Consider the following 25,128-nt stretch of genomic DNA (forward strand, 5'->3'; position numbering starts at 1 on the left):
CCAGGCGAAGGGATGGCTGATGACTCAAAGAGGTCACATGAGCTAAAGGGAGAAGAGAAGCCATTGGATGCGACATGATGGCCACACTGGTCACTGAGGGATGTGGTTTCAGTTGAGTGCAGTGAGTACCAGTGGAGTCAGCGTGGCAGTGAACTAGGAGTGAGGAAGTGATGCCTGGTCTTTTGTTTTACAATATTAGGTAGTAAGGGATGGAAAAACGTGGTAGCTTAAAGAGGAAACGTATTTTAAGAAATATATTTCTGTTATAAAATAAATACTAAGGAAATTTGTAAACCACAGAAAAGCATTTTAAAAAAGAAAAAACTCAGCTATTATTCTACCATGAGAGACAAGAGACAATCAGCATTAATATTTTACATAATTTTCTTCCATTTCTTTGTGATTCTTTCTGCCTGATTATGCGTATGGGCGATTTTATATATTGAAGTTTGATTTTCTTTCTCTATTTATTTTTACAGAGGAGACAGAGGGTGTACCGATAGGTGAAAGTATAGGAACCAGTAGAGTAAGAAAAGCTGAGGGTGGTTTGGGGAGGGGTTATCTGTGTGAGGGAGGGAATAATTAGTGGATGTAGATTCTAAAACACGCAAGAAGGATCAAAAACATAGAAGGTTCACCTTACCAACTTGAGGTAGGAAGAAAGCATGAGTAAAGATATATGGAAATTTAATCCTCATAAGACAGACCTACATGTATATCAGGGAGTGAGACTTTGTTTTTCTCACTCCCTCTCATCAAAATTAAACCACAGAGCACTCACATGCAGAACAAAATAGAAGCGAATTCAACTTGATGACATTCGACTATTTTCACAAACCTGAAAGTTAACCATGCTTTTATTTTATTTCAGTGAATTATCTTAGCTATTTGGCACAGATAGGTTGTGTCGGGATATTTTTGGTTGGAAATGGCAGAAGCCCAGCTTAAACTGGCCTAAACAAACAAACATAAAGGAATTTATTGGCACGTGTAACGGAAAAGCTCCAGGGGTTCAGCCTTAGTCACAGCTGGATCCAGGTGATCGAATGACAGGAAGAAACTCTTTCATCTTTGCTTTCCTGTGTTTGGCTCCATTCTGAGGCAGTTTTCTCTCAGTGGTGATGGAGATGGCCAGTTTTTATCTCATCGGCTTAATTCCCATGAAAAAAGAGCTTCTCTTTCCCTGAAGATTGATCAAGTCATAGCGCTAGGCTCTCCCTGGCCAGGACACGGGATCAGGTGCCCCTCTCTGAACCAGTCAGTGGGCCGGGGGAACATGGGTTTCTCATTGGCCAGGCCTTGGTCACGTGCCAATTGCTGGAGCCAATCAGTGTCGTTAGCCTCACCTAACTTTAAATAGTGAGAGAGCAGTGGTTCCCACACCGAAGAAAAATTGGGACGCTGTTACCGAAATGGGAGAGAATTATAACAGGGCAGGCAGAAAAAAAGCAGGTTTTCCATGTAGGTCAACTTTCATATTATTTCAAAATAATCTTTTGATTTAATTTTTATTGGAGTATAGTTCCTTTATACTGCTCTGTCAATTTCTGCCGTATAGCAAGGTGAATCAGTCATTTGCATACATATATCCCCTCTTTTTAGGATTTCTTTCCCATTTAAGTCACCACAGCGCACCAAGTTGAGTTCTCTGTGCTATATAATAGGTTCTTGGTAGTTACCTATTTTATACATGGTACTGTATATATGTCGATCCCAGTCTCTCAATTCATCCTACTCCTTGATTTACTTTTCAGTGTGTGTGTGTGTTTTACAAATATATTTTGAATAAAAACAGTATTAAACAAGTTGAATCAAATTTAATGTTTGCTGTTGAAAACAAAAGATCATAGCCACTCAATTTAAACAAGGTTATTCAAATACTTCTTTCACTTAAAACTTGTAAAGTGATATTTCATTAAGATTTTTCTTGACAAAGCAGTTTTATTGTTATGGAAGGTAACAGTTACAGAGAAAAATATTTTGGAATGAGTTACCATAAAACACATCAAACCTCAGTCTTTTTAAAAAGCTGAAATTACATGTCTCTGGTCTTGAGTTTCCTTGGAATCCTTTTTAAATTTCCCATGTCTAATACATCTGTGTCAGCTGAGCCCTCTCCTAGTTAAAGATCTGAGTGTATCTGATAACTTTGTTTCTCCTCTGTGAAGTGGCATGCAAGGCTGTTTTCTGAGGGTGAGGTAGCTTGCTGTTGCTGCTGCTAAGTCGCTTCAGTCGAGTCCGACTCTTCGCGACCCAATGGACTGCAGCCTACCAGCCTCCTCCGTTCATGGGGTTTTCCAGAGTACTAGAGTGGGTTGCCATTGCCTTTTCCGGAAAGGGAGCTTACTACTCAAACATTTTACCCATTTTCTGGGGTTAAGAGATTATCTAGCATTGAAAAAACCTGCATTTTGGAAGCAGAGAGGCCCGAGTTTAAACTTCTCTCCGCCCTTTACCGTGCATGCGTGCTCAGGTGTGTATGACTCTTGGAGACCCCATCGACTGGCTCCTGTGTCCATGGAGTTTTCCAGGCAAGAATACTGGAGCGGGTTGTCATTTCCTTCTCCAGGGGATCTTCCCGACCCAGGGATTGAGACTGTGTCCTGCACTGGCAGGTGGATTCATTACCACTAGTGCCATCATAACACTGGGATGATAGTAACTGTTCAGGGTGCCCATCTTCATTATTCTCATCATCATTCTCAATTTTAATAGCATACCATAGAGTGAATTCCAGTACTTGAAGTACATCATCTAACTCGCTACCCCCGATAGTGTGATGAAGACAGTAGTGCTTTTTTATTTTACAAATGGGGAGATGGGACACAGAGAAGTTAAGTAACCTCTTAAGGGTTAGGATGGTTATTGATACAGTATATTTAATATCTTAGCATAATACTTGGTATTATGTGTTGTCCCCTCCCTCATAAATTGTAGCTAGAATTACTAGGTGGTTTAAGGGTTGTCGAAAAGGTTTGGCAGTGCCTCTGTCATGAATCACTGATGGGAGAAGACCCAGTGCATCAAAGGCCTCGCTGTGGTCAGAAATCTCACATTCCCATTGGTTGTCCATCAACACATGACTAGATTTTCCTCGGTGGCACTCTGGAATAGGAACAGGCAGAGAAGCAATTGGGCTTGTTCATTCAGGGATAGAGAGGGATTGGTGACCAGCAAGTATTGCTGAAATGTTTGACTACAAGGCACTTGCTGGAGAGAGGGGGAGGGGAAGCACTAAGGGGCTGATAAAAGGGTAGAGCTGAGAGTGTGGGTGGACTGGAGGCTTCTTTGGGGTTGGGCAGCGGGGATGGGAGATCAAAGGAAGATTGTTTTCCCCCCAGGGAGTGGAATTGTCTACTCTAAAATATGAGAGGTGAAATAGTTGCCGGAACTAAGCTCCATGGAGCACCCATGGGAGTAAGTTATTAGCAGAGCAGTAAAAATTGCTGGGATAGAGGAAGTTAGCAAAATGTGAAGCAAGAGGTCGACTGAATGGTCTTCATGGGATTTAAAATTGCCCAAGATAATGATGGTGAGAAAGAAAACCTTTGAATCAGGGCCAAAATCTTCAGTACATCCAGGGTGTGTTATGGCAAGGTTCTGATACCAAAAAGGAGAATTTTGGAGTGAAAATAAAATTGACCTCAGCTGAAAGAGTGCTTTGGGGAAATTGGAAGTATTCTGGCTCCATCTCCTGTTTGGAGACACTGGGACAAGGGACAACTAGCTGCTTATTCCCTAGGTTTTGAGAAAAGTGATACATCAGGGGAAAGCAAGCTTCCTTAAGGAGGAAAGAACATTCCTGCCTGCCTTGTAGCAAAGGATACGTCTACAGCCAGTATTCAAATAATCCAACACTGTGTGCTTCTTAGAAGGAGAGCAGGAGAGGGGTAGGGAAATTGCAATTTAATTCTTGACCCATTAAACCCCATACAAAGAGCAAATGTTACTCAAGTTCTCCGGTAATATTATACATTCTGGAAGAAAAAAGGGACCAACATTGGCTAAGGGGTCCGACCGAAGAAAGAGACTGAAAGCTAGCTACTATCCTAAGGCGTTTCGAGATTGTGAAGACATGAATGATATTACACATAGGCCCAAACAGTCAGTGATAAAACATTAATTCTGTCCAAAATCATTTGTAATTGAATGCTTGGTGGAATTGATTTGAATTTCTCTGAAAAGCAGGATTCATTGAAAAAACCTCTTGTAGAGAAAATTAGATGATTGTGCTTTATTTGGAGGACTGTAGAGTGGGTAGAAGGAAACACTGTCAATTAATAAGCTTATTCCAAAGTCTATCATGAATGGTAACTAAAACTAGATCATTGGGGCTACACAAATGATCCCCGGAGGTTGTCATATTGAAATTGTACTGTTTACAAATCACAGCAAGCTTGGCCTCTTTTGTTACACTGCAAATAGCGAAAAAGAAAAGACTACAGACTGTTCTCTACTTCTTAGATCATCGTTAACAAGAATAACGCTATATTTAGAACACTTTTCTTGATGAATAAATGAAAAATAAATAATTTCTTTGCCACGGAACTCTGTTGCTCTGGAAGGCTCGGGAAATAAGAACTTTATGAATTTTAAGGCAACTGTAGCCACCATGCTTGAGGAGATAGTCATTGGAGTGGCTGGTGGCTGCCTGATATTTATCATCTGTGTTTGTTCTGGCGAATGTACCTAATGTATCCATGCTGTGGGTTCATTATTTTACCTCTGAAACCCTTCTGTTGGTCCCTGAGGACAGCTATTTTATGCAACCCAGAAACTAAGCAAATACAGTGATGAAAATATTTTTATTACCAAGTGCTACCTCATGCGAAGAGTTGACTCATCGGAAAAGACTCTGATGCTGGGAGGGATTGGAGGCAGGAGGAGAAGGGGACGACAGAGGCTGAGATGGCTGGATGGCATCACCGACTCGATGGACGTGAGTTTGAGTGAACTCTGGGAGTTGGTGATGGACAGGGAGGCCTGGCGTGCTGCAATTCATGGGGTCGCAAGGAGTTCGACACGACTGAGTGACTGAACTGACTGACTGACTGACTGAGAAAGAAAAAAAGTAGTGGTTTGTATTTGCCGTAGTAATTCAGAATAAGGTCTCTACCTGATTGTTGATAAATGGACATCATAGTGGAATAAGAAGGGGCTTCTCTGGTGGCTCAGACAGTAAAGAGTCTGCCTGCAATGTGGGTGACTTGGGTTCAGTCCCCTGGAGAATGAAATGGCAACCCACTCCAGTATTCCTGCCTGGAAAATCCCATGGATGGAGGAGCCTGGCAGGCGACAATTCATGGGGTCAAAAAGACTTATACACAACTGAGCGACTTCACATAGTGGTATAAACTGATGAAAGGGTTTAGGTATTTGGTGTGGCTATTTAGTTTTATTCAGGTACATGCACAAAATGGGCTTCCTTGGTGGCTCAGTGGTAAAGAATCTGCCTGTCAATGCAAAAGATGCAGGTTCTAACATCCCTGGGTGGGGATGTGGGGAAGATTCCCCTGAAGGAGGGAATGGCAACCCACTCCAGTATTCTTGCCTGAGAAATCCCATGGACAGAGGAGCCTGGTGGGCTACAGTCTCTGGGGTCGCAAATAGTCAGACATGACTTGGTGACTAAACAACAATGCACAAAATACATTAATGAAGAAAGAACAGGCAGAGGAACACCAGCCAGCCCCAAAGAGCAACCACAGACACAGAGCTGGTTGGAAGGCAGCTCACCTTCTGGAACCCTGACTTAAAAGCAGCCTGAGCTTATTTATAATCAGAGAGAAAGTCAGTGTCTCTGGTTCATTTCGAGAAGGTGTGCAAAGCTAGTAGGAAGCAGACAGGTGTGTAGTGATTAGCAAATCTGGTCAGTATAGACAGTCAATCTGAGAACGGTTAGAAAAGAACCATGCTGTTTTCACCGGAAGTGGGCTAGAAGTATTTGGTGGAAACTTAGATATAAGAAAGTAGTTTTGAAACTAACGGTTGCTTTTTTTTTTTTTTTCTTTTTCTCACATGGCCTCAAATCGGGGCAACTTTGGTGAGACAGAAATCACTAAACACTATACCACTCTGCAAGGATGTGTCATTTTTAAACTATCAACTGCGAATTTAGCTTTTCAGCAGTCCCCAAAGTGGGGGAGATGATAGACTAGTGGTCTACCTGCAATCATGCTTGACTCTCCAAACATTTTTATTGATGCAGTGACTGAGAATCTGAGTCAGAGCTTGGAAGCGGGTGACCTTACTGCAGGAGCTTATGGTAAAACTCAGTGGGTGGCTTTAACCTTTTCTTTCTCCTGGAACACCTGTGCTTTGATAAAAGAAACTAAGTCTTTGCTAACAAAAAGAGACCCAATGGTAATTAAATATCCAGTGTATTTTTATAAACCTAGTCCAAAATTATTAATATGTGTTCCATGGTTCTTTTAGGAAGTGTTTTTTTTTTCCTGTGGTTTAAAGGGTTTTTTTCCCCTTAAGATGGGATGTGACCTTTTGTTTAAGTAATATTATGCTGTTACATTCTTTTCTCAAATATGATGTCACTTTCCACAAATTTTCAAATGCTGGGTGTGTGTGTTAGTCACTCAGTCATGTCCAACTCTTTACCACTCCATGGACTGTAGCCCGTCAAGGCTCTGTCCATGGGATTCTCCAGGCAAGATTACTGGAGTGAGTAGCCATTCCCTTTTCCAGGGGATCTTCCCAACCCAGGGATCGAACCCAGGTATCGAACCCAGGTATCCTGCATTACTGGCAGATTCTTTACCATCTGATCTATTAGGGCAGTCCACTTCAAATACTGTATATGCTCAGAAATAAGACACTGTCTTGAAACTAGAGAAAGCAATGTACCAATAGGCTTTTAGTCATGCTTCTGGAAAAAGCAAGTTTATCGCATAAGTTTACTCTGTAGAGTATTAGCTCTTGGGGATTTGAAAATGGAGGAAACTACTTGCTACAATTAATCTAAGTCCTTTAGTACTATTTTGTTCTTTTACTCTTTGGACCCAGGAAGTATGTCTTCTTCTAATATGCATCCTGGGCACAACTGTAAAATGGACAGTGCAACCCCAGCTCTTAGTTCCAGCCCCTTTCTCATATGTCTTTCCTGTCATTGACACTGAAGCACACCTGACCAATAATAGAGAATTTGAATTTGTAATTTTTGCCACCAGGTAAAATCAAACTATATTTAAATCATGGCCTTTCCAGACCCTTAAAATTATTCAAATATGTGGTTGTCTACACCACTGAATAAAAATGCCAGCCTACCTGCTTCTCCGTACTTCCCCCTCTTCTTCTTCACTTAGTTGTAGAGGTCAGAAATCTGAGGGGGAGGTGGGGTGGTGGTGTGACTTTCTCAACTTGCTGCATTTGTCATATTAGGGCATTAGAACTGTGTTAGTTGGCAGGGCTTTCTGTTAGCTGTTTTAGATTCAGTTCCACATTTGCAGGAGAAGTCTGTGGGCATTTAGTCCCTGGTTAGATTAGAGACAGCTATTTTAGCCTCTTCTATTTCCCATTTCCTCTCTCTCAAGCAGTAGACTAGCCTACATTAGAATTGAGGTGGAGCTAACGAAGAACTGACTTGCTGTCCGAATCTTTGCCAGCCAGAAACTTTCTGTTTTCCTAGCAGGGCCTTTGGAATGGGGTAGACCAGCTGGGTAGGAGGCATGGAGTTGGGTCCCCTCGCCTGGGTGGTTGCCTTGTTAGGGGGTGGTTGTCTTCCTCAGGACCTGCTGCAACCAACCCTTACTGTTATTGGACCCAAAAGTAGATCAGATCAGATCTCAGGGTGCTCCCACAGACAAGCACAAAGTCTGGCCTGGGAGGAAAGAGCTTATACTGCTAAATAATTGCAGGATTTTGTAAGTTTCTTTTACCACAATCCTTGGGAACATGTGTAGAAATGGCTTCTCAGGATGTGAGACCAAGGAGGAAGGAGTGTATAAGGAGACTGAATTTATTATTTAACAGATTCTAGACTTAATAATTCATTTGCATGGCTGAGACTCTCAACAGTTTAGTCAACTTGGTTGATGAACTTTAACTGAAGGAGTTTACACTCTCACCAGGGGAGAACTTTCCTGGTGTGATGGGGAGGAGGGAATCCAAAGGTTTGAGGAGATAGGAATGCTGGTGTGGATTTTTCAAGTGTGAGCTTCTCCCTACCACAGAGGAGAGCCCCTTCCCCAGGCACTGAGCAAATTGAGAAACACATAGTGAAGGGGGTATCCAGGGGGATCATTCTCTGTAATGTGCCTGTGACAGTGGGAGATGCTGCCCTTGAGATGGGCTCTTTGTTTCCTTGAGGGGACGGGATCCCAGAGGAGCAGAGGTCAGGAACTCAGCCACCCAATCAAGAGGGAGGGGATATACGTATGCTTATAGCTGATTCACGTTGGTACACAGCAGAAACTAGCACAACATTGTAAAGCAGCTATGCGTGCATGCATGCTCAGTTGCTCAGTCGTGTCTGACTCTTTGTAGCCCACCAGGCTTCTCTGTCCATGGGATTTCCCAGGCAAGAATACTGGATTGGGTTGCCGTTTCCTCTTCCAGGGGATCTTTCCAACCCAGGGATCGAACCCACGTCTCGTCTCTTGTGACTCCTGCATTGGCAGGCGGATTCTTTACCCATGAGCCACCTGGGAAGCCCCAAAGCAACTATACTCCAATGAAAAAAAAATCAAGAGCTCAGTTACCCAAGACAAGATAGGCATACTCACCGTCATGGGCAGCAAGATGGAGAGGCACATTGTTTCATCTTGGAAGGAATTTTGAGAATAGTTGATTATACTCTCCCTAGGGATAAATGAGAAACATGGCCTTAAGGTTCCTTTTCTCCCTTTATGTATTTTGCAAGAGGGAGACTTCTGGTGTGTGAGCCAGAAACTTGAACGGAGATCATCACAATGGAAAGGCATGGCTTCTTAACCCAGTTTCCAGACTCAAGTCAGATTCAGAGTGATTAAGGCCACATTCTCTTGAGGGAATTTTAAACATGGCTGCATACATTCATGGAAGAGATTCTTTCATGTCTTCTCAGAGTTGTGTCCGTTCATTAGAGCACCTGTGCCCAGAACAGAAGGAAGTACCTGGACCTTCTAGAGATTTCTAGGCACTGGCTCTGGTTGATATTAATGCCTGAGGATGAAATATGCCACTCTGGGCCATCAGCCCATGTGTGGGCTTATAGTGGTCAGGGAAACAATGGAATTTTGGCTAACCTGAAAACTGTGGTGAGTCTAATAGTCTGCAGATCCCAGGCTCTGTTCATTTCCTTTGTTTGTGAGTTCATAATCAGAGTAGATGTATTTGGAAACTGAAAGAATTCCCACATTGGCTGTCACAGTAGGAAAGGTCAAGTAGAAGCCCATCGAATTTCCCTTCTGTACCAAACAGAAACACTGAATTCCTGGAGTTGCAGGAATTAGTGCCCCCACCAAAGATGTGGAAAAATGAAAACATGAAGACACTTCTCATATTTCCTTTTAACTTGTCTGTTTGGCCTGTGCAGAAGGCAGATTTATTTTAGAGACTGGATTCTTGTTAAATTTAATGGAATGATAATTCCAACTTCAGCTGCTGTTCAACATACGGTATCTTTACTGAAAACAATAGCTCCTAGCTTCTGTTAGGCAATGTTTGTCGAATGCTTTATCTCTGAACCAGTTTGCAAGGATTACAGAAGCAGTTTGCTTTTACCTGGTAGGGTCAACAGTATACCATTGTAATCTTACCGCTCATTCTGTATTCTGCAATATCTTGATGTTATTGACACCTTATAGCACATCATACTGGTCTAGTACATTGATGATGTTATAGAGATTAGACCTGATAAACAGGAAATAACACATCCTTTAAATACTTTAGTGAGACACACACCTTCAGTCCAGGGGGTGCAAGATTAACCTTACTCTTGCTACCTAGTAATGTATCAGTTAGTGTCCACTTAGGGTAAAGGAAACCGCATTAGCTATGTTAGCAGAGAGAATTTACCGTTAGGAATTGGTTAAGCAGGTCCTGGAGGATTGAGGATGTGAGAAAGGAAGACTAAGATAATAGGGAGCATTACATCAGGAAGTGGCTACCACTCCTGGGGAAGGAGTGACAAAGGAAATAGGTTGAGGTTGCCAGAATCTAAGAGCTGGGAAAGGAGGGGCTTCTCTGGGGCTGGGATGCTAACTTCTGGGGACAGGGCACTGCCAGGCTGGTGTCACATCTGAATTTTGTAATCCAGCAGGAACCACAGCTGGAGGCCGCATAGTATCCATGGCCTGCCCACTGGAGCTGTGATGACCAGAAAAAGAGTGTTAACAAGGCTGGTCCCACTAACCAGCTCATGGGCTACTGCAGGCAGGAGCAGCACGCAGAGCTGGAAAGGGCATTCCTTCCCCCTCTTCCTGCACTCTTTGTCTCTTGAGCGTCCCCTTTGGTGGAACTTGACGGGGACCCAGGTGGCAAAGGAGGGAGTCCTTGCCCCTGCACTGCAGTGTGTGGGAAGGAAGGGTCCAACACAGCTTCCCTGCAAGAGCAGATTTTGTCTGGATGGGCCACGTAGTTGTTTCCAGCTGTCGACCCCTTGGTATTAATAGTTTGTGCAGATTTTCCTTCCCGCTTAATGACGTCAGCCTCCATCGTGGTGAAATTGGGGCTGGGGCAGGAGACAAAGGGAGGGAAATTGGTGAAAGTTACCTTTCTGTTTTGTTTCTAGGCAGTTCGATTTATGGTCCGTGGTCCCTTACCTCCTATACCCCTGTGTTTTGGTTTTCTTGGTAGAAGCTTTATTCTCAAGGTTTCTTCCCCATTTGTGGTAAATTCAGGGGAATTCTTGTCCCTGAATGCCTTCATCCACATTTCCCATCTTCAGTGTCTCTGCTTGTAGGTACCTGAGCGTTGACTCCTGAACTATGTTTCAGAACTGTTATTGAGAAGTGGATTACTGCCCTAGGAGGTTTCTTTTTCTTTTTAAAATTAATTTATTTTTTAATTGAAGGATAATTTTGCTTTATAGAATTTTGTTGTTTTCTGTCAGACATCAACACGAATCAGCTGATTCACAGTACACCCATGTCCCCTTCCTCCCGAAGCTCCCTCCCATCTCCCTCCCCATCCCACCCTTCTAGATTGTTACAGAGCTCCTGTTTGAGTTCCCTGCGTCGTATATAGCAAATTCCCATTGGCTGCCTATTTCGCATTTGGTATTGTAAATTTTCGTGTTACTCCCTCTGTACATCTCAGCATCCCCTACTTCCCTCCCCCACGTCCATAGGTCTCTTCTGAGTGTCCATTTCTCCACTGCTGCCCTCCAGATAAATTCCTCAGTGCCATCTTTCTAGATTCTGTATATACGGGTTAGTATACGACATTTATATTTCTCTTTCTGACTTATTTCACTCTGTATAATAGGCTCTAGGTTTGTCCACCTCATTAGAACGGACTCAAATGCGTTCCTTTTTATGACTGAGTAATATTCCATTGACTATATGTACCACAGCTTCTTTATCCATTCATCTTACTGGACACCTAGGTTGCTTCCATGTTCTAGCTATTGTAAATAGTGCTGCAACGGACACTGCGGTACATGTGTCTTTTTCAGTTTTGGTGTCTTCAGGGTATATGCCTAGTAGTGGGATTGCTGGGTCATATGGTGGATTAATTCCTAGTTTTTTAAGGAATCTCCAAACAGTCTTCCATAGTGGCTGTATCGATTTACATTCCCACCAGCAATGCAAGAGGGTTCCCTTTTCTCCACACCCTCTCCAGCACTTATTGTGTGTAGACTTTTTGATGATGGCCATTCTGACTGGTGTGAGGTGGTATCTCATTGTGGTTTTGATTTGCATTTCTCTAATAATGAGCAATGTTGAGCATCTTTTCATGTGTTTGTTAGCCATCTGTATATCTTCTTTAAATAAATGTCTGTTTAGGTCTTTTCCCCAATTTTTGATTGGGTTGTTTGTTTCTGTGGTATTGAGTTGTATGAGCTGCCTTGTATATTTTGGAAATTAATTGTCAGTTGTTTCCTTTGCTATTATCTTCTCCCATTCTGAGGGCTGTCTTTTCACCTTGTTTGTAGTTTCCTTTGCTGTGCAAAAGCTTTTAAGTTTAATTAGGTCCCACTTGTTTATTTTTGTTTCATTTCCATTACTTCCTAGGAGATTTCTGCTGGCTGATGTATGTTCACTTGCTCCTTGTCTAAGGGAGCAGGATTATGGGCCGAATGTGTGGAGATATTTGGACCAGTGAACTCCTGAGCAGTGTTGTCAGGACAGGCAGAGTGGTTTGGCCTCTTCCAGCTCGTCTACTGTGAATCGGCTTCCTTTTTACTTTGTCGTTCCCAGCATGGACTAATTCAAGCTTCAGTTTCTCTTTTCTAAACAAAGACTCCAGGGTGAAGTCATCTCATTCTTTGTATTTAGTGCTGGCAGAAAATAGAGCTATGATGGCCACGACCAAGGGCTTTCTAGCCTCTGTCAGTGGCTGCTTTCTCTCCAAGCCAGGGTTTACATGGCTTTCTGTCCTGGTCTTCCTCCCCACTTCCTTCCCTGCTCTTGGGAACAGATCTTGTGATGCATCAGCAATCACAGCTGCACAATAGTCACTGCCCTTGCACTAAAGCTATAGTGACCAGGAAGGAAAAATGGTCAAGGCCTCCATGAAGATCAGTGGCTCCTCCAAGGGCTCCGTGGTAGGGGGGTGCCCTGGCCCAACCACAGGCTATTCTCATCACTTTAGAAACTGAACAGAAATCTGCATTGCATGTGCCTACAACGAGGCTGCACAGGTGGTAGGTTAGCAAAATATAAGGTTTATTTGGCTTTGATTCACATTCTACACATTCCCTGTGGGAGTCATCCCGTGCTTCAGAGGCTTTGTGTGTCTTTGGCACTTGTATGTCTAGGAAAATTGTCAGTAAGTGAGTTACTAAGGGCAGTTGATAACAGGATCTTTCAAAATACACTCAGTGAGGGGAAACAAGTACAGTGATTCTTTAAGATGGTGCATGGGTTGGGCAACCCAGGTATTTGGACAGCCAAGGCATTATCCCAAACTTGTCAATCTTCCCAGGTGTTAGAATTCTGAAGACTAAAGTTTCTTGCTAAGTTGTTTAGCAGTCAGATAAATTTATCGCCCCAGTTGTTTTGAACTTCCCTGAGATAATGTCCACTTTTCATCAACAAGAAAGGCCCTTTCAAAAGAAGCTGGTCTTCACAACAAAGGTGTATTTTTTTTAGATGCTTAACGTCTCTAGATCTTCCTCTTACCAGGAATGTTTATTGCTGCTTGATGAACCATTTCTTTTTTCTGAAGGCTACAGCCAGTGCAGGCGGGGCAGAACCACGTCACCATAGCTAAGAGGCTGCTGTCCTCTTGAACAGGACAGGGCAGCACTTGGCTCTCAGGCATCCAGAAGTGGCTTGGCCCTCTCTGTCCACAGGAAATTTGGTTTAGACCAGCCACTATTTTTTGATTTAACTTTGATTTGGACCTGGTTGTTCAGATGAATACAGTCTAATGTAACTGCTGATCTGGAGAGGTTTTCTACCGAGAAAACTTCAATACATGACTCATAAAATGAGTATGTAGCCATTTAACAAGTTGTAAAAGATTGCTTGCCCCTGACAGCATAGAGGCTTAGGTCTAATGCTAATGAAACATTGACTAAGACCCCTCTGCCACCTTGGTTCCCTCTTATAAATGGGATGATAAAATCAGAGAGATCCAGCTTGGGAGATAGAGGTGTTTCTCTGATACAAATTATCATGGGCTCACAGTTTATGAAGCAGGAGCTGGAATCACACACACACAAATCACACACATATACACAGATTTTTATTGGAGTATCAATACCTAGTGAATCTTAAGGGAAATCAACCCTGAATACTTGTTGGAAGGATTGATGCTGAAGCTGAAATTCCAGTATTTTGGTCATCTGATGCAAACAGCTGACTCTTTGGAAAAGTCTCTGATGCTGAGAAAAATTGAGGTCAGAAGGAGAAGAAGGTGTCAGAGGATGAGGTGACTAGATGGCATCACTGAAGCAATGGACATGAACTTGGGCAAACTTTGGGAGATGGTGAGGGACGGAGGCCTGGAGTGCTGCAGTCCATGGGGTTGCAAAGAGTCAGACATGCCTGGGTGACTGAACAATAACAACAACAACAACAACAACAAAACAACATAGTTGCTTTACCATGTTGTATTAGTTTCTATTGTACAGCAACCTTTGTTTTGAATTCTGGCTCTATTACTTGGCCAGGTAACCTTGGGTATAGTACTCCACCTTTCAGAGTCTCAGTTTTTCGTTTTCAAGTGTGACTAATCCTCATTTTGGGCTTCCTGGGGTGGCTCAGTAGTAAAGACTCTGGCTGCTAATGCAGGAGAGGTGTGTTCGACCCCAGGGTCGGGAAGATTCCCTGGAGAAGGAAATGGCAATCCACTCCAGGATCCTTGCCTGGGAGATCCTATGGACAGAGGAGCCTGGTGGGTTACTGTCCATGGTGTCGCAAAGAGCTGAAAACGACTGATCGACTGAACAACAGCAACAACAACAAATCCCCATTTTTCAGGATTGTGATGAGAATTAAAGGAAATAATAGAGTCACAGGAGCAAAGTGCCTGGTGCAGTTACACAAGACAGGGATGAGGCTCAAAGCTTTTGCAAAGAGTGGTGTGGAGGCAGCGCCCACTCTAGGGGAAGCCACCACGTTGGTTTGTCGCAGGAAGTGTTTTTCACTTTAACATCTTCCTGTTTGAGAGGCAGAGCGGTGAATTGGATGTGGAATGTGGCTTTGGTGTCAGATGGGTGGGGTTTCTGTGTCGGTCTTGTTGAACTTGCATATTTGCTCATTACCTGGCTCTCTGAAGCTATTTCCTCAGGACTGCTGGGACAAGTCACACTGGTGCTTGTGGAATGTCTGGCATGTGGAATCTGACACACGGGAAGGACTCGTTGATGATGCTGTTTTTACCCCTGTAGTCTTTAGTCTCCAGTCTTTGTATCATAGAATAATCATTTGTAGAATGAAGGGAACATGTAAAGGCAGGAATTATAACTTACTTGAAGGTTTAAGAAATGGCTATCTGGTAAGTCTTTATAAATGGTATTTTTAAAGATTTAATAATATAGCTGAAGCTTAATTTATTACCCAATAAATATGGCAGCTACATTATCATGTCATGTAAATTAGATGCATAAGATATTGATTAATTTTATACAGAGAATGCAAGTTGGGCTTTAAGGCATTGAATAATTTATGAGGTAATAGATTAAAAATAATTCACTATTTCCTTACATTTGGGGAAGTTAAATATATTTCAAAACATTGAGTATACCCTTGAGCTGAATCACACAAAAGGGGAAAGAGTTAAAATATACACATGTCACTGGATAGGAAAAGAATATCTGTAGCAAAAAATGAGGCATTCTAATGTCCATATCTGCCAGTTACAGCTTCAAAAACAGTTTCACGATAATGCTGGCCATTCAGAACTGGAGTAAATGGTTCTGATAATCTTGAACAAGTTTGTCATCATCATTTTCCTTGTATCTGTACTGACGGGTTATAAATCTATTTTAATTAAAAGTTGTAAATAGCACCTAGAAGTGTTATACCACTTCAGTAAGCATAGCACTGGGTCTACTACAGTATGACTTTGACACTTTTGAATTAAAAAATGATCCAACTTCATCAAGAGGTAAATGAGGTTGATCATTAGCTGGTGAATTTAGATTATGGGCTCAATTTGGGCAAATTAGATCACAGGGTGGTTTTTGCCCTCTGTGGGTGTATTTTCTCTGTGTATGTCCAGTGTTTAGCAGATAAATTCCAAATCTCCACTTCCTTTCTCTGTAGAAGTAAAGACAGCATACTGTGTTACCGAAATACTTAATGGAAGAACTTGAAAGACTGTCTTTAACTCGTCAGTCCCCTTTTGCTCAGAACCAAAAATGAAGCCTCTGTGTAACCAAACGGCTCATATCAAATGTTTTTGATCTTTTAGAACAGAAGAATCGATAACAGAAGATGACAAGAGGAGGTATGTTTAGTGTTGAAGCTGCCTTTAATTTGAATAATTTTGGCCACACCTCATGGATTTAATTTAACACAAATTAATTTAACTCACAAATTTAATTGATGCCTGGGTAGCACATTGCCGATAATACTGATTCCTCCAGGAAAACTTTTGGCACAGAGAATATAGGTGGGAGCATGCAGTGTGAGAAAGATCTTGCCCAGAGTTCTTCATTATCTTTGCTTCTTCCAAACAAGCGTGGTTTGTCCTGTGCACACAGCCTGTGCTTGTTTCTGCCTGTGGACTTTGGATGAGCTGTTCTCTCAAATTGCATGGCATCTCTTCATTTCCTCTGCCTTCTCCATCCTTCCATCCTCTGATTAACTACACTTTACTCTCATTACTCCTTACCTCTCTGTTTTTCCTCTCTTTATATCTACCTACACATAAAGTGTTTTTGTGTGTTCATAGCACCTACTACCACATTAGGTGAATTCTTGATAAATGTTGACTGATTAACTGTAACATGTCGCGCCACTGATATTTATTACTCCACTGAATTCTAAAAAAATCCCAACTCCTTCTTTCTCATTGCAAGTAAAATATCTAAAGACTACAGCTTTCTTTTTTTATATGTAGCTTTTATTTAAACAAAGAAAAACAATGATCTTCCAAGGACAGTAGCATTCTGAATTCTACTTTTGAAAAGTCATGAATTAGTTTAATAATTCTATAATTGTTTGAAAGTTCCCATGATATCACCACTTCCTGCAAATGTATAGTAACCATGTAGTTTGGTCTGACTTTTCTCTCTCTGCTTCTTTTTCATCAAGAAACTATGGAGGAGTGTATGTTGGTCTGCCATCTGAAGCTGTCAATATGGTGTCCACTCAGACAAAGACTGTGCAGAAAAGTAAGTAAAACTCTGCGATATTTACTGTTTCTACATGCTTAATTTTTTGTTTTGTGGAAAAAAAAGGGAAATTGATATTTCCACTTGCCTGACTCACCCTAAATATTACTGAGTTTCAGTGAACCATGTTTAAGAACCATATTTGGGACTTCCTTGGCAGTTCAGGGTTGAGACTTCAAGCTTCCACTGCAGAGGGCATGGGTTCAATCCCTAGTTATGGAGCTAAGATCCCACATGCCACCAGGCATGGTCTGAAAAAAAATCAAACAACAGTAGTAACAACAAATACCCATACGTGCTCATTGTAATCATTTGTTGAAACTGCCACCTGCACTATGAGAATAATTCCAGAGCAACAGTTAGCTTCCGTCTGTGGTTGATACATGGATATTTTAAATTTCATATTAATTTCAGTGATGATCTGTGTGAAAGCAAATGTTTCAGTAAATTTATGGAATTTTTGCAGAACATACAGGTGAATTCTTGTAATACCTTATAAATGTAACTGGTAAGTAGCCTGGTGATTAGAAGAAAATTAACTGCCTTTTGTATAACAAAATGAAGTGGAGGCTCCTTTTTCTGAGTTTTACTAGTTAGTAATTGTGGGGCTAATGAAGTCCTTTGGATAATAGGTATGATTGCAACCTTGTAGATAGCTTCTTGCTAAAGTGAAGTTTTAATGTGGCTTGTAAAGAATGCCAGTTTACTAATCACTATACAGTTGTCTGATATATGGTTTTTTAAAGAACTATTGATATGTACACATATAATTATATAGATGTAACATGTAATTTAATTTGTACACAAATGTAATAAAATATTATATTATTTTTAACACACCATGGTTATTTGTTCTTCATTGCTTTTTCTCTACTTGATGATTTAGACTAGCAAATATGTATATATCCCAGCTATTTGTAGTTCTATGGGTAACTGGAATATGTTCTTTATAGCTGAATATTTAACTTTTCTTAATTTTCTTTTTTAAGATTAGAAGAAAAAATATCATGATTCAATAATCAAGAGGTACTGTATATTTTTCTAAATAATTCTGTATATTTAACTTTGATGAATGAACTGTAGATATTAATAATGCTCTGTATAAGATTAGGAGGGATCTTATCTTTCAGTTAAATCTGTGGAATCAAATATGTTTTATTGTAAAGAAGTCTTTAATGATTAGATTGATTTTCTCTGCAGTTACCTTTTTTCACTTAATTTTTTTCAACTACAACTTAATTCATCAAATAAGAGCAAGCTACATGTTTGCCTAGACTTACTGAGGTTTCACTCTTCATTGCCAAAATCTTTGAGGGGCTATGACCTTGAAAATGATAGACAAGGAAAGACTAGAGAGGCTGGGAATTAGATTCTGATCAATATTAAATGTTTGGCAATAGCCAGGGGTACTTGATATACAGAGAGAAGATTTATCAGTACCAAAACTCCAATAGAGATAGGTAGTCATCAGTGTGCAAAGATGCAGTTTTGCAGGAAGAAATGGTAAAATTATAGACCAAGTTTAAAAGGTGAAGCACTGTTGACCTGGTGAAGAGTGTGGAGTTAGAATTATATTGATATGATTAATAAGAACAAGCATACAGGGAAAATTGCTTTCATTACCCCTCTGGGTACCAGATACTCTAAAAGATACTGAGGAACCACAGAGCCAAAGGGTTTCAGTTCACCTGGCCCACAATGCACGCAATGCTTAGATCTTGCCTGTCTTCAGTCTTGCCGAACATCTGATGATCGGGACTGCTCTGTCTCCTGAGATAGCCCGTTCTCTTTTGGGAGTCAGACAGCCTTGGATTTGAATTCAGGCTCTTTCTGTTACTAGCCTGGCAAGTTACTTCCCCTGATATTTATCTTGAAGGGGTCTTGTTAGGATTAAATATAAAGTCAATGGTGCCTTCTGCTGTAATTGTCACTGTCATCGTCACCATCATCATCGTCATTGTACCATCATCCTTTTTTGTAACCAGAATCCAGCCCTTGGTAGACCAGAAGCAAGACTGATTTGATGTTGAACCAACTTCTTGCTCAGAGCCAGTATGGGTACTGGTGTCTGGGATGATATGGGGTGCAGAATAAGCTCACAAATGGAGACAAATAAGCTCTTCTGTTGGAGGAAAGGGACATGGAAGCTTTAACTGGTTTCTTTGGGATAAGAAATACAACAATATTAGGCAGCTTCTTCAAAGACTTTCTCATCAAGGCTACAACATTATGGAGCATTATTCCCTAGTGCTCATATCCATATTAGGGTGTTGAGTTTCTATTTAAGAACTTGCTGGAGATTTTCTGTTTCTAGTATTTTTAAGAGTTCTAAATCTCATGTAGATTTCTAAGTTCCCTGCTGCTTTTTTCTGATGTGACTGTATTTTTTTTTTATTATCTGCATCAAATAGAAAAGATAATCTAGTTGAAAATAAGCATACATTAGTGTTTACCCTCCTGAAAACAGGGTATATTTCAGAAAGTATCTGAATAGAGTGGGAAGCAGTGCTGTGTAGACAGAGATCAGGAGACTTGGCAGGTCTGTGTTAACACAGGATCTTAGATGAATCCCTCACTTTCTCCCAGCTTCACCCAATTTCAATTTTCACACGTGAGAGTTAGACAAGATGATTGTGGAAGCTTTGTATGTGGATCTGAAATTTCCTGATAACAGTGGAGCCACACTGCTGATGAATCAGCCAACATCAGCCAAAGTTAGACGGTGAGCTCAAATATTTCCCTACTGCTCATGGCTATTGGTATGAAAACAGACACTATTTTATTGCCATCCCTCTCTCCTTTCAACTTTCCTCATTCTTTAACTCTACTGGTGAACAACCAATTCGCCTCTTTTGAATTATCTGAGAAAATTTCTACATTGAAAGGCTGTCTGTTTACTCAATAGTTAAGCATCCTCAGTAGTACTTATCATGAGGCATCAGAATATATGGCATCCGAGCTTAAATTATTGGGCAGAAATGCTGATGAGAAGAGACGTTTTATGGAAGAGATTGGAGATACTTTTGTTTTTTGACCTAAACCAGAGGATCAAATTGCCAACATCCATTGGATCACAGAAAAAGCAAGAGATTTCCAGAAAAACATCTACTTCTGCTTCCTTGACTACACTTTAGCCTTTGACTGTGTGGATCACAATGAACTGTGGAAAATTCTTAAAGGTGGTCGATGGACCACCTTACCTTCCTCCTGAGAAACCTGTATGCAGGTCAAGAAGCAACAGTTAGAACCAGACATGGAACAAAGAACTGGTTCCAAATTGGGAAAGGAGTACATCAGGCTGTACCCTATCACTGTGCTTATTTAACGTCTATGCAGAGTTTAGTTCAGTTGCTCAGTCATGTCTGACTCTTTGTGACCCTATGGACCGCAGCACGCCAGGCCTCCCTGTCCATCACCAACTCCCGGAGTTTACTCAAACTCATGTCCATTGCATCAGTGATGCCATCCAGCCATCTCATCCTCTGTCGTCCCCTTCTCCTCCTGCCATTAGTCTTTCCCAGCATCAGGGTCTTTTCAAATGAGTCAGTTCTTCACACCAGGTGGCCAAAGTATTGGAGTTTCAGCTTCAGCATCAGTCCTTTCAATGACTATTCAGGACTGATTTCCTTCAGGATGGACTGGTTGGATCTCCTTGCAGTCCAAGGGACTCTCAAGAGTCTTCTCCAACACCACACTTAAAAAGCATCAGTTCTTCAGCACTCAACTTTCTTTATAGTCTAACTCTCACATCCATACATGACTACTGGAAAAACCATAGCCTCGACTAGATGGACCTTTGTTGGCAAAATAACGTCTCTGCTTTTTAATATGCTGTCTAGGTTGGTCAAAACTTTTCTTCCAAGGAGTAAATGTCTTTTAATTTCATGGCTGCAGTCAGCATCTGCAGTGATTTTGGAGCCCGAAAAATAAAGTCTGCTACTGTTTCCACTGTTTCCCCATCTATTTGCCATGAAGTGATGGGCCTGGATGCCATGATCTTCGTTTTCTGAATGTTGAGCTTAAGCCAACTTTTTCACTCTCTTCTTTCACTGTCATCAAGAGGCTCTTTAGTTCTTTGCTTTCTGCCATAAGGGTGGTGTCATCTGCATATCTGAGGTTATTGATATTTCTCCCGGCAATCTTGATTCCAGCCTGTGCTTCATCCAGCCCAGCGTTTCTCATGATGTACTCTGCATAGAAGTTAAATAAGCAGGGTGACAATATTCAGCCTCAACGTACTCCTTTTCTTATTTGGAACCAGTCTGTTGTTCCATGTCCAGTTCTAACTGTTGCTTCCTTACCTGCATATAGGTTTCTCAAGAGGCAGGTCAGGTAGTCTGGTATTCTCATCTCTTTAAGAATTTTCCACAGTTTGTTGTAATCCACACAAAGGCTTTGGCATAGTCAATAAAGCAGAAATAGATGTTTTTCTAGAACTCTCTTGCTTTTTCAATGATCCAGCAGATGTTGGCAATTTGATCTCTGGTTCCTTTGCCTTTTCTGAAACCAGCTTGAAGATCTGAAAGTTCACGGTTCACATACTGTTGAAGCCTGGCTTGGAGAATTTTGAGCATTACTATGCAGAGTACATCATATCAAATGCTGGGCTGGATGAAGCACACCCTGGAATCAAGATTGCTGAGAGAAATGTCAATAACCTCAGATATGCAGATGATACCACCCTTGGGCGGAAAGCGAAGAGGAACTAAAGAGCCTCTTGATGAAGGTGAAAGAGGAGAGAGAAAAAGCTGGCTTAAAACACCGTTCAAAAAACAACGGTCATGGCATCCAGTCCCATCACTTCATGGCAAATAGATGGAGAAACAATGGAAACAGTGACAGACTTTATTTTCTTGGGCTCCAAAATCACTGCAGATGGTGACTGAAGCCACGAAATTAAAAGGTGCTTGCTTCTTGGAAGAAAAGCTGTGAACAACCTAGACAGCATATTAAAAAGCAGACATTACTTTGCCATCAAAGGTCCATCTAGTCAAAGCTATGGTTTTTCCAGTAGTCATGTATGGATGTAAGAGTTGGACTATAAAAAAGTTGAGCACCGAATAATTGGTGCTTTTGAACTATCGTTTTGGAGAAGACTCTTGAGAGTCTTTTGGACTGCAAGGAAGTGATACCAATCCATCCTAAATGAAATCAGCCCTGAATATTCACTAGAAGGACTTAAGCTGAAATTGAAGCTCCAGTACTTTGGCCACTTGACATGAAGAGCTGATTCATTGGAAAAGACTCCGATGCTGGGAAAGACTGAAGGCAGGAGGAGAAGGGGACGACAGAGGATGAGATGGTTGGATGGCATCACCGACTCGATGCACATGAGTTTGAGCAAGCTCTGGGAGATGGTAAAGGACAGGGAAGCCTGACATCCCCCAGTCCATGGGATTGCCAAAGTCAGACACAACTGAGCGACTGAACAACATATGTGTAAAATCTTAGTGACCCAAGTTCACAGTCGAATTGGTTACTTTGTGAAGCTAGTGGCTCAAATCGTAAAGAATTTGCCTGCAATGCAGGAGACCCAGGTTCAGTCCCTTGGTTGGGAAGATCCCCTGAAGAAGGAACTGGCAACTCCCTCCAGTATTCTTGCCTAGAGAATTTCAAGGGCAGAGAAGTCTGGTGGGCTACAGTCCATGGGTCGCAAAGAGATTTGGACACGACTGAGTGACTGACACTTTCACATTCAGAATCTCTTAAAATCGGCTGTATCTCCAAATGTGTAGTTTCTTCTACAGGTGACCAAGGGTGGAAGTGTTGCCCGTGTAGATGTATGGAGTGCTGCCAGTGCAGTAATGGTTCTCAAATGCCAGTGGATGGGCTCGCTACATCAGATCCCCAGGGAGATAATGTGGATAGCTCGCTCTCTCCCAGGAGGGTCTGACTGAGCAGAAAAGGAACGGGGTTGTGGCTGAACAATCTGCATCTTTGTGCTGTTGGTGGGTAACTAGGTTTGGGCATCATCTCACTGGTGTATTGGGTTGGCCGAAAGTTTCGATTCATAAGATGTTGTGAAAAAACTCAGATGAACTTTTTGACCAACCAACAATTTAATTATAAGTTGAGAAGTCTCTTTCTCCATCCACCTTTGTCTCTATATAAGTGTCATCAGTGCTTCACCCTATGCGGGCCACATTTTCATTCTCATATCGATGTTAAATGGATGTTGAATGTGTGTATTATTGAAAAGAAAATCAGTAAATAATTTGCAGGCTTAATGCTGATGTATTTTTATCTAAGTGTTGCCTTTCATGCTTCCTAATAACTCTTTCCCCTTTTTTTGTTTATCACCCTCATAGCCTGTCCATCAAGATCTGGATGAAATTTTTCCTTCATGGGATTTTGTAACGCGCACAGACATTTCCAAGGAAATTCTAAACAGTCGCCACCCCTCCCCCCAAATTCTTAGTTGATAGTTAAAACCATGGGTATATACTGAATGTTGTGGTACTAGAAAGGAATTGGTTAAACAACATGCTTGGATATGGAACTTTCTGTGATCCACCTGCAGAAGGCAAACTTATGAAGGGTTCTTGCCCAGCTGGTTGCTGTGTCCCCTCTGGGTTCTCACCTGAACATTCCCACAGCTCATGAAGACCATGTCTTTTCACTGATGCTTTTTTGATAGTTTTTATAAATTAAAATCCTTCATCTATTTATAACTTAAAATAATAAGGCACTATCAATGAGTTACCCAAAGTAATATATTTGTCTGTTATTTTTCACTATTTCTACTTCATGTTGATTTTTAGCTGTAAAATTGATTAAATTGATACTTCCTGCCATCTCTTTCCCTTTTTTACTATTGGTTTTCAGCTCTATTTAAATATCAGAGGAGTTTCTTTATTGGGAACAACACATTACATGGCAGTACTTCAACTGCTGAGGTTTGCATGCCGTACGTACATTTCGATTAACTTCCTCTTTTCTTTAATTAAAGGCTTATGTAACTACAAGTACTTCATAGCCATCAAGTCTCCCATTCTACCTGTGTGTGATCAAAGCATCTTATCATGTTAATCCTGTACTATTTTCAAGGACTTGTCACTGGGATGGTTAGTGGGATATTTGGAAAGTTCTTAATTTGATAACGACCTTGTGTATCCACTTAACACTGCAGTGTAAATCACTCAATTGTATTTCAACAATTAAAACATTTTTATCCCTCTTTACCTGGATTTCTTCATTATTTTTTGGAAGAACACTTTCAAATAAGTCACATGTTATGATATGTAGATACAATATATCAGCATAAAAATAATAATGTATAAATGGATTGCTATGAAAAGAACAAAATCTTTCACAAGAAAATCATTACCTTATGTATTCCATACAACTATCATAGGGACTTCAAGTGGATTTGAAAAAAAAGAATCTGAAGATTAGATTTACTAAGAAATGATTATGGTATATGTACTTCTGTCCCATATCCACACATCCATAATGGCATTTAGGTGAAATATCATGTTTATCCCATAGAGATAACAGATAGATTAACTTTAGAAACCTTTTAATTTTGAAACAAATTTAGATTTAAAGAGGAGTGTAAGGGTGGTACAGAAAGTTCTTAAATGCCATTCTGTAGCCTTCCTTAATGTTAACATCTTACATAAACTTAGTATATTCTTCAAAGCTGAGAAATTAAACATTGGTATAATGCTATAAACTGAACTACAGGCTCTCACTGGATTCCATTAACTGCTCTGTTAGCATCCTATTTCTGTTCAGGATCCAGCCTGAAATGCCACTGCATTCTTTCTTTTTTTTTTTAAAAAAAATTATTTGTTTGGTCGCACCAGGTCTAGGTTGTGGCATGTGGGATCTAGTCCCCTGCCCAGGAATGGGACCCAGGCCTCCTGCCTTGGAAGCACGGAGCCATAGCCGCAGACCACCAGGAAGTCCCCAGATTCCCCTGCATTCCCAGGCCTCCTGCCTTGGAAGCACGGAGCCATAGCCACAGACCACCAGGAAGTCCCCAGGTTCCCCTGCATTCCCAGGCCTCCTGCCTTGGAAGCACGGAGCCATAGCCGCAGACCACCAGGAAGTCCCCAGATTCCCCTGCATTCTGCTGCATTTCTCATCCCGAGTCTCCTCTTCCTGGTGTTTTCTCAGAATTTCCTTATTTTTCGTGACTTGAGTCTTTTGAAGCCTACATATTTTAAGTACTTTCTCAGTGT

At 41.3% G+C, this 25,128-nt stretch overlaps 1 protein-coding gene across 3 annotated transcripts in view; it reads left to right on the forward strand.

The window, feature by feature from the left end:
* The window catches only part of C3H12orf75 (chromosome 3 C12orf75 homolog), a 45,668-nt gene extending 21,545 nt beyond the window's left edge, over positions 1 to 24,123 (forward strand). Inside the window, exons 3-7 of one of the 3 annotated variants that reach the window (XR_011255286.1) lie at positions 16,018 to 16,053; positions 16,863 to 16,942; positions 17,932 to 17,968; positions 19,529 to 19,664; positions 23,251 to 24,123. Coding sequence is in view for 2 of the 3 variants with exons in the window: in XM_069581070.1 (XP_069437171.1) it covers positions 16,018 to 16,053; positions 16,863 to 16,942; positions 23,251 to 23,273 (139 nt within the window). In the remaining variant the exon portion in view is untranslated. The remainder of the gene's footprint in view (positions 1 to 16,017; positions 16,054 to 16,862; positions 16,943 to 17,931; positions 17,969 to 19,528; positions 19,665 to 23,250) is intronic. The other 2 variants (XM_069581071.1, XM_069581070.1) reach the window with 2 other exon arrangements.
* The last annotated feature ends 1,005 nt before the right edge of the window (positions 24,124 to 25,128 follow it).

Source organism: Ovis canadensis, chromosome 3 (assembly GCF_042477335.2).
Source record: "Ovis canadensis isolate MfBH-ARS-UI-01 breed Bighorn chromosome 3, ARS-UI_OviCan_v2, whole genome shotgun sequence".
NCBI lineage: Eukaryota > Metazoa > Chordata > Mammalia > Artiodactyla > Bovidae > Ovis > Ovis canadensis.